Below are 24,318 nucleotides of genomic sequence, written 5' to 3'. Positions count from 1 at the left end.
GATCTACTTGACGTCGGGAATGAACATCCACTAATTGATTATCTTCCTTACTTTCTCCGTTTTAAAATAAAACAACTTAGTACTGAATGAAATATGCTATTTTATTTTGAGACGAAAGAAGTTATGTTAAGAACATGAAACTGAATTTTAAAGAAATAATATTATTCTAATAAAAAATTGTAAAAAATAGAAGTTAATCAGCTAAAATCGTAAATTTAGCACCCTATCGGTACATATCAAACAACCGCAATTCGATAGGATAAAATTTTTTTTAAAAAGAGAACAATCACTATACAACACTGTTCATGCGGGACATATCGAACATTGGAAGTTCGATTGGCCCCTGCCCAACACTGCGCAACACTGTTCAAGTACTTTTTTATTTTTTTAGTGGACCAACTACCCTATTGAACAACCATAGTTCGACAGGCTCGGTTGTTCAACAGGATATTAAACTTGCGATTTTGGCTTATCAGCTTCTATCTATTATTATATTATTAAGATAGCTCGAAAAGAAGACACCACGTTCGCTGTGGAGGCTAGAAATTCCCACATTAATCGGAGAAAAATAAAAAATACCGACCGTTAGATTGTGGTCTTTAGATTTTAGTGGCTAAGATATAATAAGAGTCTATAGAAAAATTTAAAAAATTATAGTATGTTTACATAAAGTGAATTAGAGACGGACACATTGGTTGCAATGGCAGACCGAGTCAGATACGAATCGACGTGTGTATGGATTTAACAGCAACATGATAATTCTAATTGCAAAGTGACACAACTTGACTGTGGAAATCAAATCAGAATAACACCATTGAATATGATTAGACGTGTATGATTCTATCACCCCGTTTCTTAATTAAAATTTAAAATAAAAATAAAATAAAATAAAACAAGAAATTAGAAAAATATATTATTAAATCAGCTTTGAAAGGAGGCATTACCTTCGTCGTGGAGGTTAGAAATTTCCACATTAATCGGAGAAAAAAATGAGAGTCCAAGTAGGAATATAATTTTAAAATAACTGAAATTCGGAATTAAAAATAAGAAATTTTAGAAGAAGAGTCCATATAAGAACCAATACAAGATTAATTAAAATTTGAAATAAAAAATAAAGTAAATTCAAAAATTTTTAGAAAAATAAAAAAAATAGTTCGAACAGGAATACAATTTTGAAATAGAGTAATACGAGATTAATTAAAATTTGAAATGAAAAATAAAATAAATCCAAAATTGGATAAACTAAAAAGACAGTTCAAGTAGGAATACAATTTTGAAATGACTGAAATTGAAAATAAAAAATAAATTAAAAGAACACAATACGATATTAGTTGAAATTCAAAATAAAAAATAAAATAAAATCTGAAATTAGAAAAAGAAAAAAAAGATTTCAACTAGAAATACAATTTATAAATATTTTTATAAATAACTAAATTGGTGATAAAAAATAAAAACTATTGCAAGAAAAGACCATCTCAAACACACGAGGAGATTAATTAAGTAAAAGGCCTATAAAGAAGTAGAGTGGCGGCGGTTGATGGAACATCTAAAAACTATTAATAAAACACCAGATAGAATCCTGATGACGATTAAAAGGAAGGATGACGGGCAGGTCGTGAAGCAACCGGTCAATGACGATTAAAAGGAAGGATGACGGGCAGGTCGTGAAGCAACCGGTCAAGGCGGTTGGCGGGAGTTCTAGAAAGTAAAAAAATAAACCCTAATAATAATCATATTTGATTTTTAAAATCTTAATGACAATAAAAAGGAGAGGCAGCGGGCGGGTCGTACAGGAGTACAATGCCAGCGCCGCCAATTGTTGGTGGGACTCGGGTCGTACAGGAGTACAATGCCAGCGCCGCCAATTGTTGGTGGGACTTCTAGAAAGTAAAAAATAAATTCCAAAGATGTGTATGTTCAATTTTTAGAATCCCAATGATAATAAAGAGTAGGTGGTGGACGGGTCGTAGAGGAGTATAGCAATAGTGTTTGACGGGATTTCTAAAAACTATAAAAAAACGAAATCCAACGAGACAATAAATTATAAAAACTATAAGGTCCAATTTTAAAAGGTTCGCGCTTCTAAAAAGTAAAAAAAATAAATAAACTCCAATGATAATCATGTTTGATTTTAAAATCTCAATGACAATAATGAAGGAAGACAGCGGGCAAGCTGTAGAGGAGTACACTAACAAAACCGCTGACATTTTGTCGGAACTTCTAGAAAGTAAAAAAAATGAACCCTAACGATAATTATGTTCGATTTTGAAAATATCAATGACAATAAAGAAAAGAGGCAATGGAGAGGCCATAGAGGAGTATAATGACAGCGTTTGTTGGGACTTCTAGAAATTATAAAAACGAAACCCATCAGGACAATAAACTCTAAAAAGTATAAGATCCAATTTTTAAAGGTTTCCAAAGAGAATGAATAAAACCATGTAGATCGAGCCAGCAAATAAAGAAGGATATGACATAAGTAAGGGATAGCAATTGATGTGATTTTTAAAAATCATAAAATTAGAAACACGGGGATGATAAGGTTTGGTCTTTAAAGTCTCAAGACAACGAAATAACTATTTAATAAATTTTAAGTAAAATCATATTAAAAATATATAATTTTGTATGGATGCTAGCCGCGCAATTGAGCGGGCCACCCAGCTAGTTTTTACAATTTTCTATTTAAAAAATATTATTTCTAAAAAAATTCATGAAACGCATGCAAATTTGCAAGATACAGCCTCTGCCAAGGAATCGCTCACTCATTCGCTTGCTCACATCCAGAACGCTGGCGCATGGAAATCCACGAGATAGCGAGACCGCACGTAGGTGTGCGTCTGGCACGATCCGCGCCCGCCCGCCGCCGTCGTCATGAACAGCTCGCCGTTCTTGCCGTACTTGGCGCGGAACACGGCGACGCGGAGCAGGAGCTTGTCGCCGTCGCCGACCGAGTCGGCGCCGCGCGGCGCGCTCTCGACGACGACGCAGAACGCGCCGCCCCCCATGGGGAGGAGCTTGGGATCGCCCAGGCTCTGATGGCTCTCCGCGCCGAGGAACGTCAGCGGCTGCTCGCAGAACGTCCACCTTGGCGGCGGCGGCGCCGGGCGGCGATCTCCGGCTGCGGCCGCCGGGACGACGTCGCAGGCGACGAGCCGAGGGCCGGCCCTGGAGCCGATCGCCCCGACCCACGCGTCCAGCTCGGCGTCGTAGTGGGCCTGGCCGTCGAACGGCAGGAGCCAGCCGCCGCGGCGCGCCCACTCGGCGCGCTCGGTGTCGTAGGAGAAGGTGACCTCCTCGTCGGGACGGTCGCCGACGTCGTCGTGGTCGGGTGTTCTCTTCGCCACGGAGACGAAGATGGTGCGGCCGTCTGGATGCAACGCGTACCCCGTGATGCGCCGCCTGCCGCCGCCGGAGAAGGCGGCGGCGGCGGCGAAGAGGTGCTCCCCCATGACCACCGCTCCGTCAACCTCTCGCTGTACGCTACGACGACGTGCTTCTTCTCTGCGTCCATGTACTCGTCGTCGTCCGCTGTTTCCACCTCGTCGTCGTACACTTGCTCCACCTTCTCGAGGTAGCGCATGGCCACGGCGAGGTCTGGGCTGCCGGACTCCGGCGGCGGCGGCGGCGGCGGCGAGCGCTCGGACTGATCAGGCAGCATCAAGCAGACCCTGTTCCCGGCGGCCACCTCTTCCACTTTCTCAACGTAGGGCATGCCAACGGCGCGGTCGTCTCGCCGCCGGCACGACTCCGGCGAGCGCTCAAAGTGAGACTGATCAGACAGCAGCAGCAGGTAGAGCCTGTTCCCGGCCGCCACGGCGTCGCAGGTGCATGCCAGGCGCACATCGTCGGGGACATGGTGCGAGACGTCCACCGCCGCCGTCGCCGTGTCGTAGACGACGAGGGTGAGACCGCGTTCCTGTTCGTCGTCGTCGTCGTCTCCGGCGCCGGTGAACTGATCTGGGTGGCGCTGACCAATGAAGACGATCTTGCTGCCCAGGGCACCGACGCGCGGCGACGAGCCGAGCGTCCGGAAACCTAGGCGGAGGAGCGGCGCGGGGAGCCGCCGCGGGTTGATGGGGTTGTGCTCGTGCTCGCCGCCGTCGCCGGAGACATGGCTGAGGTCGAGCTTGTGCAGGCTGTACCCCTCCTTCCAGTCATCCAGCACCAGGTAGAGATGGCGTCGCCGCCGGCTGTGCTCGTCGCAGCTGCAGCTACGGAGGCAGCGGGAGCGGTAGTGGCTACCACCTGTGCCGCCGGAGGCGGCGTACGCACGCGAACGCGACGGCGGCGAACACATGGTCCGGCTCGCGCCGCCGCCTGCATGACGGCGGAGAATGGATCGCAGCATGGAAGCTTAGATCGATTTTGTGAAACTAATTAACCCGTGCAATTACCGAAAAATTAGTGTGTGTTTTTTATTTTTAAGGAGGGAAATTGATCTCCGATGACGGTGAAACATTATCCATTATCTCCTCCTTTGTTGGAGATTCGCAACAAAAAAAAATACAAATTGCAATCTTATCCCAACAAACCGCAATCACACGAGGAAATTACGGTGAACGTCCTGCCTAAACAAAATGTGAAGCTCCTCTGGATTTGCTCGTGACCAGGGTTTAAGAAGGGTTCTAGCTATTTGCTCTCATGTACAATTTAGTTGCAGCTAAATTGTACGCTGTAGCTGTTTGAGAAGCTAACCACTAAATAACCCAGCCGCTAAGTTAATCACGAAATGTCTTAGCCCGCTATTTAAAACATTGCTCGTGACTGGTGTTTATGCTAGCCCAACTACAGCCAACCAGTTACTTCGTAACACATGGCCACGAAAAGCGTCTTTTGGGGAGCTTTAATTCTAAGAAGCGGCTGATAAGAACGTAGCTTAACGAAAATATAGAAAAGTTAAGGAAATTAGCTTATGCTTGTGGTCTATTCATTGGATTCTATAACTTTTTTTTAAGACGGAGATTCTACAACTATAGCTTATCAGAAATTATAAACAATAAGACATATACAGTGGTTATCAATAGTGGTCTTTTAGCATTGCTAATTAGGAATACTTGTTGACATGGAAGAAAGAGAAATAGGAGAGACAAAACATCGTTATTATGCAGAACAATGGCTTAACAACTCTTAATCACCGTAATATTGAAATATGGTTGCATGAGGGTAAAAAAAATGGAAAGAATATTAACAAAAGAAATATTTTTTGAGTTAATGATTAGAGTATTTATCGTCTCAAGTATTATAAAGATACGGTTTCTAAATAATCTTTTATTGTTTAGACCATACTCATCTCTACCATTGAACACCCCCTAATGCTTTCTCTTTTAAACTATTGTAGTAATCGTCGCTGTCGTACAATGTTTCCACCTCGCCGTCGCTGTTGTACGATGGTTCCACCTCCTCGTCCTCCTCGTCGTCGCTGCTGTTGTCGTACGATGTTTCCGTCCCGCTGTCGTACCATGCTTCCACCTCGTCGTCGTCGCTGTCGTACTCTGTTTCCACCTCGTCCTCGTCGTCGTCGCCGCCGCTCTCGTACGCTGTTTCGACCTCGTCGTCGCCGTCGTCGCCGCTGTCGTACCAAAAATGATGAAACCTATCAGCTTTGAAGCAATTACGCATTTTAATTTCTAACTCGCGTGGCTCACATCCAGAACGCGGGCGCATGGAAATTCGAGAGATAGCGGGACAGCGCGTAGGTGTGGGACGCCGCCGCCGCCGCCGAAGCCGTCGTCGTCATGAGCAGCTCGCCGTTCTCGCCGTACTTGGCGTGGAACACGGTGACGCGGAGCTCGAACTTGTCGCCGTCGCCGAGGAGCGAGCCGAGGCCGATCAGCTCGAGCCCGGCGCGCGGCGCGCTCTCGACGACGCAGAACGTGCCTCCGCCCCCACCCATGGGCACCAGCTTGGGATCGCCGCCGACCCTCCGCTCCCGCAGCGCGCCGCCCTGCAGGAACGTCAGCGTCTCCTCGCATGCCGTCCACTTCGGCGGCGGCGCGGGGTCGTCGGCGGCGTCAGACAGATGGACGACGTCGCAGGCGACGAGGCGGGGGTGGCCGCCGGCGCCGGAGGAGGATGCGCCGATCCCGACCCACGCGTCCAGGTGGCGGTCGTAGTGCGCCTGGCCCTTGAACGGCAGGTGCCAGCCGCCGCGGCGCGTCCACTCGCCGCCGCGCTCGGTGTCGTAGGAGAAGGTGCCGTCCTCCTCGTCGTCCTCGTCGCCGGGATGGCGGCGGGCGTGGGTCTTCTCGACGGAGACGAAGATGGTGCGGCCGTCGGGGTGCAGCGCGTGCCCCGTGATGCGCCTCCCGCCGGAGAATGGCGGCGGCGAAGTGCTGGTCCGCCACGACCACCGCTCGGTCAATCTGTTGCGGTAGTACTTGTCCTTCTCGTCGTCGTCGTCGCCGGCGCCGCCGTACGACCTTCCGCGGCCGCCGCGCGCCGCCGGTTTCTCCTCCTCCTCCTTGGGGTACACCTTCTCCACTTTCTCAAGGTAGGGCATGCCCACGGCGGCGCGGCCCGGCTCCGGCGACCGCTGATCAAACGGATCAGGCAGCAGCAAGTAGAGCCTGGTCCCGGCCTTCACCCTCTCCACTTTCTCAACGTAGGGGTAGGGCGCCATGTCCACGCCGCGTTCTGGCGCCCCTGGCCATGGCGGCCGCCGGCGCGGCGGCTCCGGCTCCGGCGACGGCGACGGCGACCGCTCGAACTGAGGCAGCAGCAGGTAGGGCCTGTTCTTCCCGGCGTCCGCCACGGCGTCGTAGCTGGTCACCAGGTGCATGTCGTCCGGGAGATGGTGCGAGACGTCCACCGCCGCCGTCGCCGTGTCGTAGACGAGGATGAGGCGCCGCCGTTTATCGTCGTCGCCGCCGTCGCCGCCGCGGCCGTCGACACGGAACTGATCTGGGCGGCGCTGACCCATGAAGATGATCTTGCTGCCTAGGGCGCTGATGTGCGGCCACGAGCCGAGCGTCCGGAAACCTAGCCGGAGGAGCGGCGCGGGGAGGCGCCGCGGCGGGGAAGGGTCGTCGCCGCCGTCGCCGGAGTTGGCATTGAGATCGAGCTTGTGCAGGCTGTACCCCTCCTTCCAGTCATCCAGCACCAAGTAGAGATGGCCACTAGTGCTTCCGGTGGCCGAGGCGTACGTACGCGATGTCGGAGAGCTCGCGGCGGCGGCGCATGGCGGCGGAGTAGAGGGCGGACGAGGCGGAGCAGCATGGGTGTACCGGGTAGATCGATTTTGAGAGATGATCAAATTGGGAAATTATACTACCTCCGTCCTAAATTATATGGCGCGTTCTTTTTAAGAAAAATTAAACTTGATAATTTTGAGTAATAATCATACTAACCATATATATGATAAATATTATACATGTTATATCACTAGATTTATATTCCATTTTTGTTAAAAATATAACATGTCATAAATTAATGGTCAAAGTATGTCATTGAAACTGTATAAAAAATATAGGCTTTATACTTTGATACAGAGGGAGTATATGATAGCGTTTTCTTAGAGAAAATTAACCTCCCATTTGTAATCGTGAACCATATGGATCGATATTTGTTTTTTCTTTTTTTTAATCACAAACGGCTCATTAGCATGAGAGACTACTCGCATGATTTTATTCTCCTCTTTTGTTGGCCTTGTATGCAAATTCACCACGAACCATGCAGTCTTGTGATCTTATCCGAACAAACTACCATACTACGAGGCTACGAGAAAATTATGCTAAACCTGCCTAAGTTCAAAACAGGATGTGAGGGCCCTGGTTGGATTTGGTCGTAACTGGTCTGGCCCATCACACTATGCCAAGCCCAACAAAGGCCCGGCCGGTTAGTTGGGCTAGGGGATTACACATGGGCTCCTCTTCCTTTGGGCTGTTTGATCAGGAAGATGATTACTGCCGTGCTGCGCCCGAACCCAAAGTCCCAAACTCCCTAATGATATAGTATTGATCCGCCATAAGAGTATCGAAATAAGTCTATTTTGCTTCCCACATCTCGTAACCCTGGTTGAATCACATCCCTTAAGGCCTTAACCGGAAAACCGGGTATAACTCATCCTCCAACTTTTAAAACCGTAGCAAATCAACTCCCCAAGTGGTTTTGGAGACGGTTTCGTCCTACGTGGCACTTATGCGGCGGGTTGACTTGGTATTTATACCACGTGGTATCGACGTGATGCTTACATGGCACTAAAATTAAAACAAACCTTAAATGGGACCCACATGTCAGTGAGTAAAATAATAAAAATAAATTTCGGGTCCACGTGTCAGCTACCTTTTCTCCTCCTCTTTAACCTTTTTCTTTCTAAGGTGGATGGTGGATGGCATCGACCGGCAGACGACAATGGATGGCAGCGGCGGTGAGACGGAGCACGGCGGAGGGCGAGGACAATGGTGGAGGCCGCCGAGTTCGACGGCTAGGTCAGCGGATGAGATCTCCACTGCAGACGGCGTGCGAGCACGGCGGCGTCGATCTCGGCAAAGGGGACAACTCCCCATGCTGGCTCAGCACCCTCTCCTGTTCACCGGCTCCCTATATCGCTGCCGCTGCCTCCTCTCGTCCGCTCTCCTTCCCAACGCCAACCTTGTTCTCCGCCTCCGCCTCAATCCCTGCCCCAACAACGACGAGCATTTCGTCGCTGGCGAGGATCACCGGGAGGGAAGGCAGCGGCGGGGAGGGAGGAGAGGAGGCGGCGGCGAGACTTCCTCACCTCTGCTCTCTCCCTGCTCCCGCCGTCCTGCTGCTCCTGCCAAGCCGCTCTACCGAGCTCCCAGACACCAACACCGTCGATGCTGCCATCAACCCGCTATCCTGCTGCTCTCGTCGCTCCGCCGAGTTCTCGCTGCTCCTGCTGCTCTCTCCATCTCAATCGACATCGAGTATAAAGAGGGAAGAGGGAGGAGCTGAAGAACTGACACATGTGCCCAAAATTTCTTTTTATTTTTATTTAGGTATGTTTTTATTTTAGTGCCACGTGAGCGACATGTCGATGCCACATGGGATAAAGACTAAGTCAACCCGTCACGTAAGTGTCACGTAGGATGAAACCACCTCTGAAATTGCCGGGGGAGTTGATTTGCAACGGTTTTGTAGGTTAGAGGATGGGTTATATCCGGTTTTGCGGTTGAGGGGTGCTTTTTAACCGGACCCATCAGTTGAGGGAGGCAAAGTAGACTTATTCCCAAGAGCATATACGTGCAAGCACGTCGCGACGCCATCGATTCATCTTTTTCATAGAGCCCCAAGCTGTACAAGGGGCTCACTGTGCGGTGTGCAGTTGTGCACAGGAGGAGAGGAGGGTCAATCAATCGATCGAATCGAGAGGGAACCTGGCAACAACGGCAACGCACAGAGAGAAGGGTTTTGACCATCTGGAGCTTGTGTTGGAGGCCACGTGCTCCGGTGGCCGCGCCACCACACACCACCCATCGATGCTTCAATTATCGGTGGATTCCTCCTTTGCTGCTGCCGCCACCACGCCCGAGAAAAGGTAGCCGCTTTATCTGTCGCAGCCTTTTGTTTCGCACAGCACAGCGAACACACACCGCCCGGTCGGCCGCCTAGCCCCGTAGCCCGTCCTCTCCTCCCCTTTTTGCTTCGCATTTTCCGCTTTCTATGGTAACTGGAGTATTCTATAAAAGATTGAAAAAAATTTAACAAGAAAGATCAAGGGGGTGTTTAGATCAGCGTGTCACATCGAATATTATATAGAGTATCACAGGATGTTTTTTTAGATAATGTAATAAAATCTCGGCCTTTGCTCAAGAAGCTACCGCCCATTATTACACAAATTTACACAAAAAAGTCTTAAAAAACACACACCAGTAAGGTAAAGGAAACACAAGCTAATAATTAACCACACAAACACAAAGACCCATTGATTATTAAATCCTATTGGTGAACCTCCAACTTAAGTTGGTAAAAAGTTATCTGACTGTTGTCTCAAGTAGTCAACAAGCAGATTTTATTAGCTTGATGTCCTCATCACACCTTTGTAATTGAGTCCAAGACCGTAGCCAATATGTTGCTTTGAAAAGGACCTTTGGCCTTCGGATTGTAGGGGTGTTTAGATACTAATAAAAAAACTAATTACAGAATCCCATGAGACAAATTTATTAAGCCTAATTAATACATCATTAGTAAATGTTTACTGTAGCACTGCATTGTGAAATCATGGAGCAATTAGGTTTAAAAGATTCGTCTCGCAAATTAGTCACAATATGTACCATTAGAGTTGGAGCCTATATTTAATACTCAATGCAGGTGTTTAATACTATTTTTATTACTACATGTAGAAATTGAATTTAAACTTGTATATTTGTAGAGTATATCTACATGTTTTTATTTTTTTTCATAACCATCTAATGATACGCAAACAACAAGAAGGTAATAACGTTTCTCTGGAGAGTTTAAAATCCACTGTCGCTTTCTTTTGCTGTTTCGCGCTGCACTGTACTGTAGCCTGCAGCGACCGGTGCGCGCACTGTGACGCTGTGTCCACCGCACACGGGCACACCGACGGCGCACGCACCACCACCCGCGCTACAAAGTCACGGGCGTCCTTCCCCCCTTGCGGTTTCGGACGAGCGCCACCACCGGACACCGGAGGAGCATCGAGGAGTGAGGAAGATATGCGAGGCAGTTCGCCGATGATGCGACGCCGCCTTCTGCCGCCGCCGCTGCTGCTGCTGCTGTGCTGCTCGCTCGCCGCCGTGCAGCCGGCGCGCGCGCTCTTCCACCTGCGCGGCGCGGGCACCGGCGCGTACGTCGAACAGGTGAGTGCGCGCGTGTTGTGTTGGTTTGGGTGTTCGATCACTTGCACGTTGCTGACCGCGCCGTGTTGCGTTTGCCGTTAGCTTCTCGGCGGTGGCGGTGGCGGTGGCGGTGGCGGTGGCTACGGCGAGGAGAAGGTGCCGATGACCGTCGTGGTGCCGGACTACTCGCCGCGGCCGGCGCCGTTCGGGAGACCAGCTACCACGCCCACGCCCGCGCCCGCGCCGGCGATACCGCCGTTGCCTGGGTCGGACGACGGCGGCGGCGGCGACATGCCGACGCTGCCGTCGGAGCGGCGGAGCCCGCGCGGCGCGCTTCCCGGAGGCAATGCGGGTCCTATAGCCAACGCCGGCGCGCCGTCGCCTGCCGCCGCGGCGGCAAGCACGAGCACGGCCTTCATCAGCAGCAGCCCGGCGGTGCCGCTCCCCGCCGGCGTCACCGACTCCGCCACCGTCCTGCCCATGCCAACCCCCGGCCAAGAACAGCATCAGGTAACCAACCAACCAACCAAACCAAACAACTGTTCATCACCTCTTTGGATGCCAATGCCATCTCCTCCTCCGAAACTCCAAGGCATTCCCAGCAAACATCTGATTCATTTCATTTCTTGTAGTTTCTTGTAACTCCCCAAAAACCTCTTTTCTCAGAGCTTTTTTGCTGCATCTTTGCGAGCTCATATTACTTTCACTTTTCCCTTTGCATCTATCATACCTTTTTCTTGCCTAGTAGCTCGCTCTCTGACTGACGACGAACTTTTGCAATTTGCTCCATTGGTTGGTGGTGACGCCTTTTGCAGGCCGTGGGGATGGGCACCCTGCCTCGAGCCAGGACGGTGCAGTTGCAGCTCGCCGTTCCTCTCGCCATGATGCTGTTCTTTTCGGCTCTCCGGTAGTAGAGTAGAAGTACAACTAGTAGTAATAGTTCTTTTTTACTATTGTAATCACTAGTGTTTACTGCTTTCTCCTCTGTAGATTGCTCGAAGTCCTAACCATGCATTTGTAAAAACAGTAAGCCCCATGCATTCTGTCAGAGACCAGTGTTCTCTGTTCACTGAATCCCTTTCTGAGATTCCTGAAAAAATGCTTGATCAAGAGAGTAGCATGAAATTCACAGCTCTAATAAGATTACGGGGTATAAAAGGCAAATCTGGGAATAGCAGCAAATCCACGGCAATAACAGATTAACAGTATCAGACTATTCAGACAAATGATAGCAGTCCACAGTACACGAGATGAATCGATGTAGAAACATCAATGCCTGATCCAAACCGAACATTCTATATTTCTATCAGAAATTCAGAACCATATTTTCCTGTCATTTCTGTCAAATAGCAATATGTAGGCCCAATGCTCTCTTCACTTCATTTCATTCTCACCGCCAGTGGTCACAGGGATGGATTCCTTGCCCTGATTTTCATCTTCAGACAGATCAGCCGCCTCTTTCGCTTTGCCCCACAGCACCATGTACAAGCCACCCACAATCAGGACAGAACCAAGCACACTGCATTACAGCAGAACAACACAAGAACTCGCCATGAGAAAATTGGTGTCCACATTACACACTGAAATGCAATGCATGAATCCAGAAAGAAAAAAGGTGGGCATCACCTTCCGAGGTGCAAAGCCTCATTGAGAATGACCGAGCTCATCAGCGCGACGAAGATGAGCATCAGCGGGCTGAACACGGAGATGAACAGGGGGCCTTTCTTCCGCAGGCACCACGACAGCAGAGGGAACGCGGAGCCTGATGCTACGAGTCCCTGGTTGAATCAACAAGGGTGCTAACCTCATTAGACTCGGAACAAATGTAAGGATCGATCATGCTGTTACCATGAAAAATATGAAATGCCGAATGAACCGCTTACCGCGTAAGCCGATGAGTAGAGCCTGATGTTAAGTCCTAACCTCCAATGCTCCATGTCCCTGTGAACACAAAGTGCCATTACCGTGGACTGAAGTGCGCCGAAGAGGCACACCATTGCAGCGATCGAGTAGTGGCATGGGTAAACCTTGCTCACTTTCGCCTGTAAATGGCAAAAAAATGCATCAATACCAAACAGCAGAATTGCAACAGTTGAGTGAGTGTGCTGTTGAAACAAGAAACTAAGTGTAAGATTATGACCTGGATGACTAGCCATGTCGCGTAGGTGAAACAGCTGATTATACCAAGGAATGATCCTATAATTTGATTGCCCGTCGATATTGGGTGCGACTGGGGATTTTCAGTGAGGTGGGCAAATTTGGGATGGGGAAGTTGGTCGAGTACCATGATCTTTGGTCCCTTGTAGAATGTAAGCAGCATTGCACCACCCATACCTACAAGTGTTCCTAGAAGTTTTGCTTGTCCAGCAGGTTTCTTAAGTTTTAAGGTCTCGAGCCTGTTGTTTTGTTCAGTATGGAAACTAATGTTAACCCTTAAAAATTATGGCTTTGTTATATCCATATTTTTTTTACAAATAAGACGGAAAATATAAACTGTTCTGGCTGCTGAAAGAATACTCCTACATAATTTTTGTAGTTGAAATTCAACATACTTTTAGCCAGTTCTTGAAGTAATATATATTCAAAGGTGATAATATTATACAGAAATAGTCAGAGATATAAGCTGGAGTATCTCTGTATGCCTTGAAATTAAACATATAAGTTATAAGTGGTAAATCCATAACCTGGTCAATATAGCAAGAAGGAAGGTGGTTGCTGGTGTCAGGTTGCTGATAGCAGTAATATATGTTGCTGAAGTCAACTTTATAGCAAGCACATAGAGATTCTGGTTTATAGAAAATCTGCAAGTGTGTAATCAGAAAAACAGTAAGTAGCACATATTATCCAGAGTCATCTACATAAGAGAAAGAAAGAAAAACTACCAAGCCATGGTTAATATCATCCTCAATACTAGGTGATTCCCCGTGCTTTGCTACGGAAATTACTAAGTAACTTCTATTTTTTAATAATTAAGCTAAAAGTAAAAATTATATTAGTTATTAACAACAAATAAAATTGATTTGTCAAACATGTTAAGAGAAATAAATTTAGTAGACTTTGTATGAAATTGTAGATGAAATATGATGTCCCACACTTTGATTATATGGATGAATATATGTTAAGTATTATATGGATATATATGTTAAAAATATGTGAAAAAGAATATGAAGGAAGATGATTGGATGTTGATTTGTAGAATTCAATGAATTATAGATGATATTGCATGCTTACATAAGTTTTATATGTAATTATTGCTAGTGGATGATGAAGTGGCATATTTGCATACTGAGCTTTAGAATTAGTGGGTTATAACTTTATAGTAAGATAGGATTTGTGTTCCACACTAATTGCACGGAGGATCTCATGCTGTCATGCACTTTTACTGTACTAAAGATGTTCATTGAATTTTTGGTTGAGCAACCGGAAGCTTTAAATTCCTAAATATAATGAGTACTACACTAAATTATATGGAAATCACAAACATTGAAAGGTAAGTAATGCCGTTCAAGATGAAGCATATTGCACAACAAAGGGACCCTTCCACATTCGGAGATATTTTGAATTAACCAAAGCTTTTCTGTGATAACAGTTCGCCTTGACTATGCCTATCCCAATTAGGCAATCTAGCCAGGTTGTCAAGGACATAACTTGGGCTGTGTTCGCTCCAGCGTGTTCCAACCGGAACAGTGCGCACGGAAAACGGAACGGTCCATTAGCGCGTGATTAATTTAGCCATCAGAAACCATGTTAAGCTTGTTTCGCTTCGATATAGCTTCAAAATGTAAGCCAGTGGTCTACTAATTGATTGGTTGAAACATAAACATGTAATCGAAGGCCATATGTAACAACCAAAATTTCCCAGGGAGTGAATGCGTATACCAACCTTTGCTGAAATCTAGTGTTAGTAGAGCACAAGTTGTAGTATGATGCCCCTAAATTGATGAGTGTGTCCAGCAATTACCATCTTCATGACAACCTGTGCGTACCATGTGAATTGTGAATTCAACATGATTCATGGGTAGTCAGAGTGTGGCAATTCCTATGGAATTTAGAAGGGAAATTGTTGTGATGTGTCGTGCGGGCCTATCCTTACTTCCTATATAATTGGTACCCACTAAAAGTCATTTATTGTTATAAAACAAGAACCACATGAAGCCACATCACCATAAGAATTTCACCATTGGATTAATCCCCTCAAGCCTCGTCTTTAGACAGCCCAATACCACCAATCTGATCAAGGTCTTTCATAGTCCGTGCTAGTGGACTTAATCATTTTGCTACATGCCTGCATATATTTTGTTAGAATAATTCTTGATCAATGAAAGTAAGTAATTTCATTTTTTGTTTTCTATATGTGATTTTCACTTTGTGTCCAGATTTAGCAGTTATACAACCACTTGGTTGTTTGTACCTAATAAAAATCCCCATTTCCTTTATTCTATTCCTCTAAAAGGTTATACTTTTTTTCTTTAGTTCCAATTTCATGTAACCATCGCACTTTATGCAATGCAAAAAATTCCTGCCGCGGCACAAAAATTCCTGCTGCAACGTGCAGGATGTCATCTAGTTATTCGTAATTATGTTCTATAAACCTTTTTGAGGACCAATATGCTAGGTGCTAATATCTTCATGACCAGCTCTAAGGTGATGGCTTCGAGATCAACATGATCCTCGTGTATACAGTTGGACACAAAAATTATTGTGATCAACACATCTAATACAGAAAAAATAATTGGTAAATGCATCATTTATTTTGAAGGAAGTAATTTTCAAGTTTTATTATTCTTGGTGTAGTTTATAAATTTCTCGTTTGTTTCAAGATTTTACATCTGGATAAAATTGTTGAGGCAACTCGGCCATTCAATTTTTGACATAGTGTAAGATCTTCATTTGGCTCCTAGTCAAATATATAGCGAGTACCAAGGAAATATGAACATAGACCCTGAACCTCCTGACTACTAATATATCCATTTTACACAAATGTTTATGAAACTCTGCATTTGAACTTTGGTTATCAGAATCACTGGAAAAATATTTACGGAGTACCAAGAAATATTTAAGAGTTGATATACCATATATGTTGCAATGCAGTATTATGGTGAATTGGGGGCACACTGCTGTCAAATGATAAACATTCATTATTCTATTACCACTTACACAGTAAGGCTAATAACTGGATTAACATGAAGCAAGTGCCTTTCACCAATGCACAACACATAATTTATTTTTTTCATGGAAACATAAAGAAGCAAAAGTGAACACTCATATATATTCGATATCTGTTTCTGATCAATCAACATGACTTTTCTTTTATATACCTTCAACATGACAGAGCTTCTAATAAAGAAGCTTTGAATTAACATGTAGTTGTGTTGAAAAACATCAGTTAGAGCCAATTACAAGCAAAAAAAGGGGGGGGGGGGGGGGGCTATTGACCTGTTTGTACAAAAAGATAAATTCTGAAATAAGAGTTTAACTTAGGAATTATAATAGCAAGTACTTACCCAAACAACCCGCACAAGAATAGTTGCAGCACCACCTTCATGGTTAGAGGCGGTCGTTTCTTCCTGAACAACAGAACATTTTTCATTACTAATTGCAGAATCTAACAAACAAATAAAAGTCGTTAGATGCAATGTGCCTTTAACTCGCCATGTAAAAGTCAAATACATGATTACTCAATGTTCTATTAATCTTGGAGTGGTTTATATGTTACATATAGAATTTCTAAAATGGTTTCTTTTCCTTCATTCTTATTCCGCAGGATGATAAAAAAAGAAAGAAAATATTTGCTTTACTACTTCAGTATAGCTAGTCATAATTTTCAACCACTCATCATTTTCAACTACCACATTAACAGCCAACAACTCAGATAATATGTTTGTTAGTGATGAGATCAGCATGAATTCTATATTTAGGCCTAGAAATGGATTGTTGAACCCCTTACATGATGCAGAAAACGTCCAGAAAACCTAGTTGGATCTCTTTAGACATAAACTAAAATTGCAACAAAGACAGCAAAAAATTGCATACTATTTAATCAGCACTGCAAACTAAGGATAAGTCATGTGCAAAATTAGACAGAAGAAAGATAAGAAAATTTCAGATGACTATAAATTGTAAGATAGTTGGTACAAGTAAATAAGAAAGCAGAGTACAAATTAAAGAAGCAAGCCAGAAAAGATCATTGGATATTTACATGGAGAGATCAATTCAGACTTCAGATAAAATCTTACTCCCTCCGTTTCACAATGTAAGTCATTCTAGCATTTTCCACATTCATATTGATGTTAATGAATCTAGACATGAATGTGGAAAATGCTAGAATGACTTACATTGTGAAACGGAGGGGAGGGAGTAGTTCGCTTGGTTTTTCAGCAAGGCCAGATCGATCTAGTTGTAGAAGTCTAAGAGCTAGTCTTTAGTTAGAACTACAAGCACGTAACTAATACATAAAGAAGAAAGAAAATTACATTTATGAACAAGAAAGAAGAAAACTTTAAGAAACCCTTGATCGTTAACCAAGCTTAGTCTACTCTGAGACATCAAGTGCACTGTAATTAAACTTCAATAAGCTAGCCCATGATCATCGATCAAGTAAACGAAAGCACTAATAATCATGTGAGACATCAGATTATCAAACAGTACACTAACAATCATCAAGTATACACTACACACCATGCATCATGCATTCCGGTATTAATTAATTCGAGCTTTTTCTTTTTCCCCCAGAAGAACAAGAGCAAGAAAGCAGCTGGTGAGGACAGTAGTGGGGGCATAGTAGTAGTATATGGGATGTGACCTGACCTCTCTCGGAGGAAGGCGATGGGGCAGAGGAAGGTGGCGGCGAACATGAAGCGGTAGGCGACGAGGACGCGGGCGTCCATGCCGTCGTTGAGCGCCAGCTTGATGAACACCTGCAGCGCCGAGAAGAGCAGCTGCAGCGACACCATCGCCGCCACCGCCCTCCCCGACTCGCTCCCCATCCCTCCCATCCCCCAATCCCCCCCCCCCCCCCCCCCCCCCCCCCCCCCGCGCTCCTCCCTCCTCTCTTGCGACTGCGAGAGAGAGACAGAGAGAGAGAGCGAGAGGCTACTACGCTTGCTCACGAGAGAGAGCAGAGCAGCAGCAGCAGTAGTAGGCAAAGCCAAGCCGTACGTCCCGTCTCGTCTCGTTTCGGTTTTCACGAGTGCGACGCCGCTCTCCTCTCCAGTTCACCCTTCCACCCCACGCGCGCGTGCATGGCGTGCGCGCGCGCCGGGTGGCGTGCGTGGCGCCAGGCGGCGCGCGCACACAGCGGCACAGGTGGCTCGCGTCGCGAGCTGATGCGCGCGCGCGGCCTTGCTTGGCCTGGCCTGGCCTTGCATGCAAACACGTTTCTTGTGGCTTCGGCGCGGGCGGAGGCGCGCGCGGGTGGGGGCGATTAGCCAAAGCTAGCGGAGATGAGCAATCTTACGCATGGGCAGCCAGCTTTCTGCACGTACGACTGCACGTACAAGTGTACATCCAGGGGCGGAAGTGGAACCACGTACGGGCACTTGCCCGGGCTCCGCCCTCTGTACTAGCACGTACCCTGCTTGATTAATAAGGCAATTAGCAAAGTGATTAGAGGCTAACCAACAATATATTAAGGCAGCGTTGTTCTGGGAGACTGGAGATAGATTGCACAAACACAGCCTAAGTCTATCTCCCCTTTCTCAAACACAGCCTAAGTCTCCCATACTAAGATATAACCCTATCTATATGTAGTTGTGTGGATTTATATGCATGATTATTTTTTTTTTTGCGGGGAAATGCATGATTATATCTTCTTAGGCTTGCTCAGGCTTACAAATTAAAATTTCTAGATTCGCCGCTGTTACCATCTCATCATAGAATCTGACTGCTTACAGGCAATTCAACTCATCCAGTCAAAGGAGGAGGAACGATCAGAGCTAGTTTTCCTAGCTAGGGAGATAAAGCACCTCATGGCTGGGAATAGGGATATTGTTATCATGAAGATTCACCGTAACCAAAATAGTGTCAGCCATGCCCTGGCTTATAAAGGGCGTAGCGAGGCTTTAACCACTTTCTGGCTTATAATTTTATCACTCACCTGTTGGGTGCTGAGCATGAGTAATATATCCCTGTTCATCGCAAAAAAAAAAAAACATCTCACCCGGTTTTTCTCACCGTACGCTCTAGCACCACAGGTGAAGTCCATGGATGCACGTACACATTTACTCCGCTTCCGGCCGGCTTCCTTCTTGTGGCATGACGCTCGATTCCGTTTTGGTGACCGGCCAACATTTAATGGGAGAATGCATGTTACTGTAGCTACAAAACTAAGTGCTCTTTTAAACAAAAAACACATGAATATAAATGTACAAACACAGAAAAACATAAGAATTATAGTCTCATTAGGTAAAAGAAAAACAGAAATCGGGTGATAGAAATAGACTAAAATAAATATTTTTTTAAAAGATAGAAGTTTTCGCTAACGTTCTTTCAAAATATTTGTAGGATTATCTACAACACAGAAAAGCATAAGAATTATAGTCTGATTAGGTAAAAGAAAAACAAAAATCGGGTGAGAGAAAAAGACTAAAATGAATACTCCCTCCATTTCAAAATATTTGACACCATTGACTTTTTAAGCACATGTTTGACTGTTCGTCTTATTAAAAAAATTTGTGAAATATGTAAAACTATATGTGTACGTGAAAGTATATTTAACAATGAATCAAATGATATGAAATGAATAAACAATTACTTAAATTTTTTTGAATAAGACGAATGATCAAACACGTACTAAAAAGTCAACGGTGTCAAACATTTTGAAACGGAGGGAGTATCTTTTAAGAGATTGAAGTTTTCGCTAACTTTCTTTCAAAATATTCGTAGGATTATCTATTTCATAGGAGTTATAAAGGAAATGATATGATTCAGTTATTTTGTTTCAAAGATCTTTATTGTAGTTTCTTTCTAAACGATTAAAATCCTTTAAATTTTTATGTCTTTCGTAAAAATCAATTGGGGCCTGAAGATGATAAGCAATGCATGGCTAGAAACTATCATCAGTACTAGACAAACAATATCTGGTACTCGTACTCCATCCATGGCGTGATAGACATAAGACATAAACAATATCCGTGAATAGAGCACGTAGAAAATTTGAGCTGGGACAAAATATCAGTGATCGTCATCTAAGTAGTACCATCATCCATGGCGACAAAAGCAGGGTGGAAGGATTGGTCGTCTTGCTAGCTTTCGCATTAAATCGTCAGGCACCAAACACCGGTACAGTACAACATCCACCTGCCTAGCTAGCTTACTCAAGTTTTTTTTTTAAAAAAAAAAACTGCTCGATCGATCTTACACCCCCGAACGATATATTTGTAAACGAAAAATAATTTGTGAATAAAACTTTTATATATGTTTTAGCGATCTAAAAACGAAGGCTGAAAAATAAACTTCGATGAAAGAATCCAAAATCATCTTTAAATTTAAGGTTAAAAATTTAAATTTTAGCTGATAAGTATAAGTATAAACGAAAAGATAAGGCTCTTATACTTTTAGCTAAGGCTAGAGACAAAAGAGAAAGTCCTACCTGTGGATGAATTCACTCGATCATAAATAGAAAATGCTACTAGTGGAAGACGAAAGAGGAACCGTGTGCGAGTATGTGTGCTTTTTGCGTGCAAATGGAGGATATATAGATGAGTTGCAACTTTCACGTACGGCCTGGAAAGAAACGGGTAGGCAAGAAACCAACTGTACACAGAGCTTCCTCTAAAAAAAATGTACACAGCTAACGGACAAAATTAGCTGTGCTAAGAACAAAGGTTACAGAGATACAAGGATTACATAAAAAAATTTACTTTCTCCGTCTCAAAATATAACGGATGACGAATGTAGTAATTAATTGGTGAGAATTTTAGAAGCACAATGTACGCGAGGTATAAACGAATTCCACCTATAACAAGAGGCTGAATTTCACAAGTTTTATTGTAATATAAATTAACTCGTAGGGGTAAAAAGGAAGAATCGTGACAACTTTGTGATATCCAGCTAGTGTGTTCTCTATTCAACTGTCGGACAATGGTGCATGAGGAGAACTGTGAGGGAGAACTATTCCAAACCGAGGGTCCAAGGCTTCTTGGAGGATTCTCTATTATATGGCTTTCTCCTTATGGCAAGTCAAAGTGAGATTGGATCTGGTCAACGCCATAGGTCCACTCCCTCTCCTCAATGATTGTGGATTAGTAACAAACGGTGATTGGTTCACCGGAGTTCTAGGTCCTCGGTATTGAGCCCCTTTCATCTAGATGGGAGGGGGGTGGGGTTACGTAGCAAGTTATTGAACTTGTTACGATATAAGGTTGATGGCGATCATTTAGAAGTAGCTAGGTCGACAGGTGACGTTGGCGCAATTGTTACTTCCAGCAAGCTCTAGGAACCAGGCACGTAATACTAGTTAAAGGTGGGAAGAGTGTTTCGTAGACATTATACTTATTCTCATATGATTATGGCTTATAATCATGTTGTCTATTTTTTCCTTTTTACTTTTATGATTGTGAGCAAATGTTTTATTTTTAACTTTGCACCATTAATAAGAGATTTGGTGGAATCTGGGCCGAATAAACTACACGGAATGTGTCCTGAAAAATACTCCATATGGTAGCAGATGATCCATGGGCTTAAAACTTTTTTAAAAAGGCCTTCGTGTAGCTGTACCAATGATTTTCATGTATGTCCCTAAAGGTCAGTTATCTCCTCCGACCATAATTCAGTACAAACTTTTGTACTTATATTACTCTTAGGGATCAAAAAAAAGATTGATTGATGAAGCAATGAACAAAATTAATTATAAAATTGAACTTAAAAATTAAAATTGGTTATGGTTTAAGGAGTAGTTCACACAAACAAACTACATACAAAGTACAAAGTGGGAAACAATATCCCTAAGAAGAAGGAAACATTGAACCTACATGCTAAGAGATTCCACAAGAGAATACATATAAACAACATAAGTAAATACTCCCTCCATTTTTTTACGTTTGACGTTGGTTCGTCGTACATTTGTACAAGGAGGTAGTAGCATTTATAAAGCATCATTGCACATCCAAGCTTGTACAATTATTTCACCCAGAGTTACTCTATAGCTACATGGCATGTTTAATTTCCAATAGGCCTTGTTCGGTTTAATCTCTATGAGGGAGGGATTGGAGGGGAATAATTCCACACATGTGGTGTGGAATAAATCCCCTCCAAACCGAACAAGGCCTTAATGAATTTCGGTACTACCAATTTTTAAGTAGGGTAAATGAATATGGATATATCAAATTCTGACATAGATTTAGGAGTACTTTTTTTTTGAGTTAATCAAATTTTATTATAATGGTGATGGTTAAACCTGTTTTTTTTTTTAGGAATTCGAGGAGAAAAAAAAACATCAACAATTTTTTTCTAGAATTCAGAGAAAAAAGAAAAAGAAAAAAATTGAGAAAAGAAACATATGACACTACGGTACAGATTTCTCTTCTCCTTCCATTGCTGCAGCGCCGTCGCGACACTTGTTCGACCTGACGCCGCCGACGCCGAGCTCCCGTTCCCGCCGCCGCCGGAGCAGCCGCCTCCACAGCCGCGCGTTCTCCGCCCTCGCCACGCCGTTCTCCACCCGCATCTTCTCCAGCTCCGCGTCCTCCTCCCTGCGCGCCTCGGCGTCCGCGGCGGCCCACCTCAGCCGCCGCTGCTCCAGCGCCAGCATCTGCTCCTCGACCTCCAGACCACGTTTCTTGATCTCCAGCAGCCGCCGCCGCAGTCTCGGCGAGACGTCGTCCCCGCCGCCTGCGCCGTCGGCGGTCGCCGGGCGGCTGGTGGCGAGCGCCCTGTCGACGTTTGGCGCCTCGTCGGAGATCGCGACCAGCTTGCTCTGCTCGCCGTGCAGGTCGCCGTCGCCGTCGTTCGCGGCAATGCTGCCGGTGCCGGAGTCCGGCGCCGCCGTGCCCGCGTTGACAGGAGGCATTGATCGTGCTTGCGTATATTAATTAAGCCACCAGCAAGATGATCAATGGAGGAGTTCTGTATATATTGGCACCCGAATGGAAAATGTACACAGATTGTCGGTGGAGTGTTCTTCACATCTCTGTTCCTTCCTCCTCGCTTCACTCAAAACTACGGACATTTTCTGGTTTCCTTTCCATGAATTGCATTACACCTGAAAAGTTCAGAGCCTTTACCAAAATGCTGACAAATGGTGTTCAGTTTTATTTGGCCGTCTGTTTTCTAGGATCTGTGGATTGAGCTGGAAATTCAGATAGTTTTTTGTCCCCTTCGATCTGGTTCTGCAGAAACAGATGGCTCCTGTGGCTGTGGAAGATCCAGTGCAAGCAATGTTGTAAAGGAAGGAAGGAACACAGATATACTCATCACTTTGATTGGATGCATGGTGTGTCAACAGAGTGTACTAGATCACCAATGTGTTGATGGATTCCAATGCTGGTTATGCAGTTGTTTCCTGCCTAAAATTACCAAAATGACTGACCGGCCTCTCTAGCAGCTGAACTTGTGAGGACAGTGGACTAGAACAAAAAAAAAAATTGTTGGTGATTGCAAAACTAGAAGCATCAACAAGAACAAGGATTATCACCGATTGTGAAGTATTATAGCAAGATGGGGAAACTGTTTTAAACACTCGGGTGGACGTCCACCCGTTTCTTGTAACATATTTGTTACAACTTAAAAAAAAGTTTTTTTGTTACTACTTGTAGAAGTCAAATATAAACTTACATATTTGTAAAGTGATATATTACATATTAATCTATCTTGTTAATTTTTTAAAAAATAATTCATAACCATTTAGTTGACACGAAAAAACGGGTGGACGTCCACCAAGAGATTAGAATCCATATTCTCGTAGTCTTTTTTATTTATGTTCTTGTGTTTTGCTCAGAGTGTTCTTGTGTAGGGCTGGCGTTCATGGCTACCGCCTGTTAGAGTATGTGCTTATCCATTGTAAACCATATGAGTTGGAGATTAGGTGGCCGGTAGTTTAGCTAAGGTTGTTTTGATTACATGTAAATAGGATCCCGGCTAACCAATCTCTGACGCATACATATATGTACTTCTCCTCCTCGCCGTTTTGCTGCGATACAATTAACACGAACCGTCGCACCGACGACGTTACTCCAGATTAGTTTTCTTTCACCGCCAAGCGGCAAGCGCCATGGGGTACAAGCTGATCATGGCGATGCCGACCGGCGCCGGTGAGCGTGGAGAGGAGGGCCGTGCTCATGAGTCATGGCTTTCGCCGGGAGGAGATCGCCGGCAGGACGCCCCACTCCCACGTCGGCCAACCCCAAGGCGCTCTGCTTCTATGAACTACTGAAACCTGACTGAACTAGGAAAACTTTTTATTTTTTAAACCTTTTTATTTTTTGATTATATTATTAGACCTTTCTTAAAAAAATATTTTTAAAAACGGAACACTTTGGCAACGTCAATCACAATGGCGTGGCAAGGGCTAGGGTGGTAGGCCAACACCACCACGCCAGCTGAATGTGGCGCGACAGAGTTA

At 44.9% G+C, this 24,318-nt stretch overlaps 3 protein-coding genes across 3 annotated transcripts; 1 reads left to right on the top strand and 2 right to left on the bottom strand.

The window, feature by feature from the left end:
• The first annotated feature begins 8,434 nt into the window (after positions 1 to 8,434).
• LOC127770838 (uncharacterized) lies at positions 8,435 to 11,834 on the top strand. The gene is made up of 4 exons (XM_052296621.1): positions 8,435 to 8,885; positions 10,468 to 10,781; positions 10,863 to 11,270; positions 11,576 to 11,834. The coding sequence occupies exons 1-4, from the start codon at positions 8,435 to 8,437 to the stop codon at positions 11,669 to 11,671; spliced, it is 1,269 nt and encodes a 422-aa protein (XP_052152581.1). The 3' UTR covers positions 11,672 to 11,834.
• Positions 11,835 to 11,932: 98 nt separating this feature from the next.
• Positions 11,933 to 17,743, bottom strand: LOC127771322 (WAT1-related protein At1g68170-like). The gene is made up of 8 exons (XM_052297212.1): positions 17,568 to 17,743; positions 17,096 to 17,167; positions 16,265 to 16,327; positions 13,445 to 13,561; positions 12,901 to 13,156; positions 12,644 to 12,802; positions 12,387 to 12,538; positions 11,933 to 12,279 (listed from the first exon to the last, which is right to left on the bottom strand). Exons 1-8 carry the CDS (start codon positions 17,711 to 17,713, stop codon positions 12,135 to 12,137), a joined length of 1,110 nt encoding a protein of 369 aa, XP_052153172.1. The 5' UTR covers positions 17,714 to 17,743; the 3' UTR covers positions 11,933 to 12,134.
• A 4,520-nt stretch (positions 17,744 to 22,263) lies between these two features.
• LOC127769441 (uncharacterized) lies at positions 22,264 to 22,767 on the bottom strand. Its single transcript, XM_052295026.1, has one exon. The coding sequence runs from the start codon at positions 22,765 to 22,767 to the stop codon at positions 22,264 to 22,266; it is 504 nt and encodes a 167-aa protein (XP_052150986.1).
• Positions 22,768 to 24,318: the final 1,551 nt, after the last annotated feature.

The sequence above is a fragment of the Oryza glaberrima genome, chromosome 4 (assembly GCF_000147395.1).
Source record: "Oryza glaberrima chromosome 4, OglaRS2, whole genome shotgun sequence".
Taxonomy (NCBI): domain Eukaryota; kingdom Viridiplantae; phylum Streptophyta; class Magnoliopsida; order Poales; family Poaceae; genus Oryza; species Oryza glaberrima.
The sequence above is the reverse complement of the archived record's forward strand: the minus strand, read 5'-3'. Positions and strand labels throughout refer to the sequence as shown.

Excerpts from the sequence above, each read along its gene's own strand:
- LOC127770838 (XM_052296621.1), top strand. The coding sequence starts at position 8,435 with ATGAGATCTCCACTGCAGACGGCGTGCGAGCACGGCGGCGTCGATCTC. Across the intron at positions 10,782-10,862 it reads CCGGCGCGTACGTCGAACAG|CTTCTCGGCGGTGGCGGTGG; the intron begins GTGAGTGCGCGC and ends GTTTGCCGTTAG. Across the intron at positions 11,271-11,575 it reads CCGGCCAAGAACAGCATCAG|GCCGTGGGGATGGGCACCCT; the intron begins GTAACCAACCAA and ends CGCCTTTTGCAG.
- LOC127771322 (XM_052297212.1), bottom strand. The coding sequence starts at position 17,713 with ATGGTGTCGCTGCAGCTGCTCTTCTCGGCGCTGCAGGTGTTCATCAAG. Across the intron at positions 16,328-17,095 it reads CCTCCCCTCCGTTTCACAAT|GAAGAAACGACCGCCTCTAA; the intron begins GTAAGTCATTCT and ends TCTGTTGTTCAG. Across the intron at positions 13,157-13,444 it reads CTTCTTGCTATATTGACCAG|GCTCGAGACCTTAAAACTTA; the intron begins GTTATGGATTTA and ends ACAAAACAACAG.
- LOC127769441 (XM_052295026.1), bottom strand. The coding sequence starts at position 22,767 with ATGCCTCCTGTCAACGCGGGCACGGCGGCGCCGGACTCCGGCACCGGC.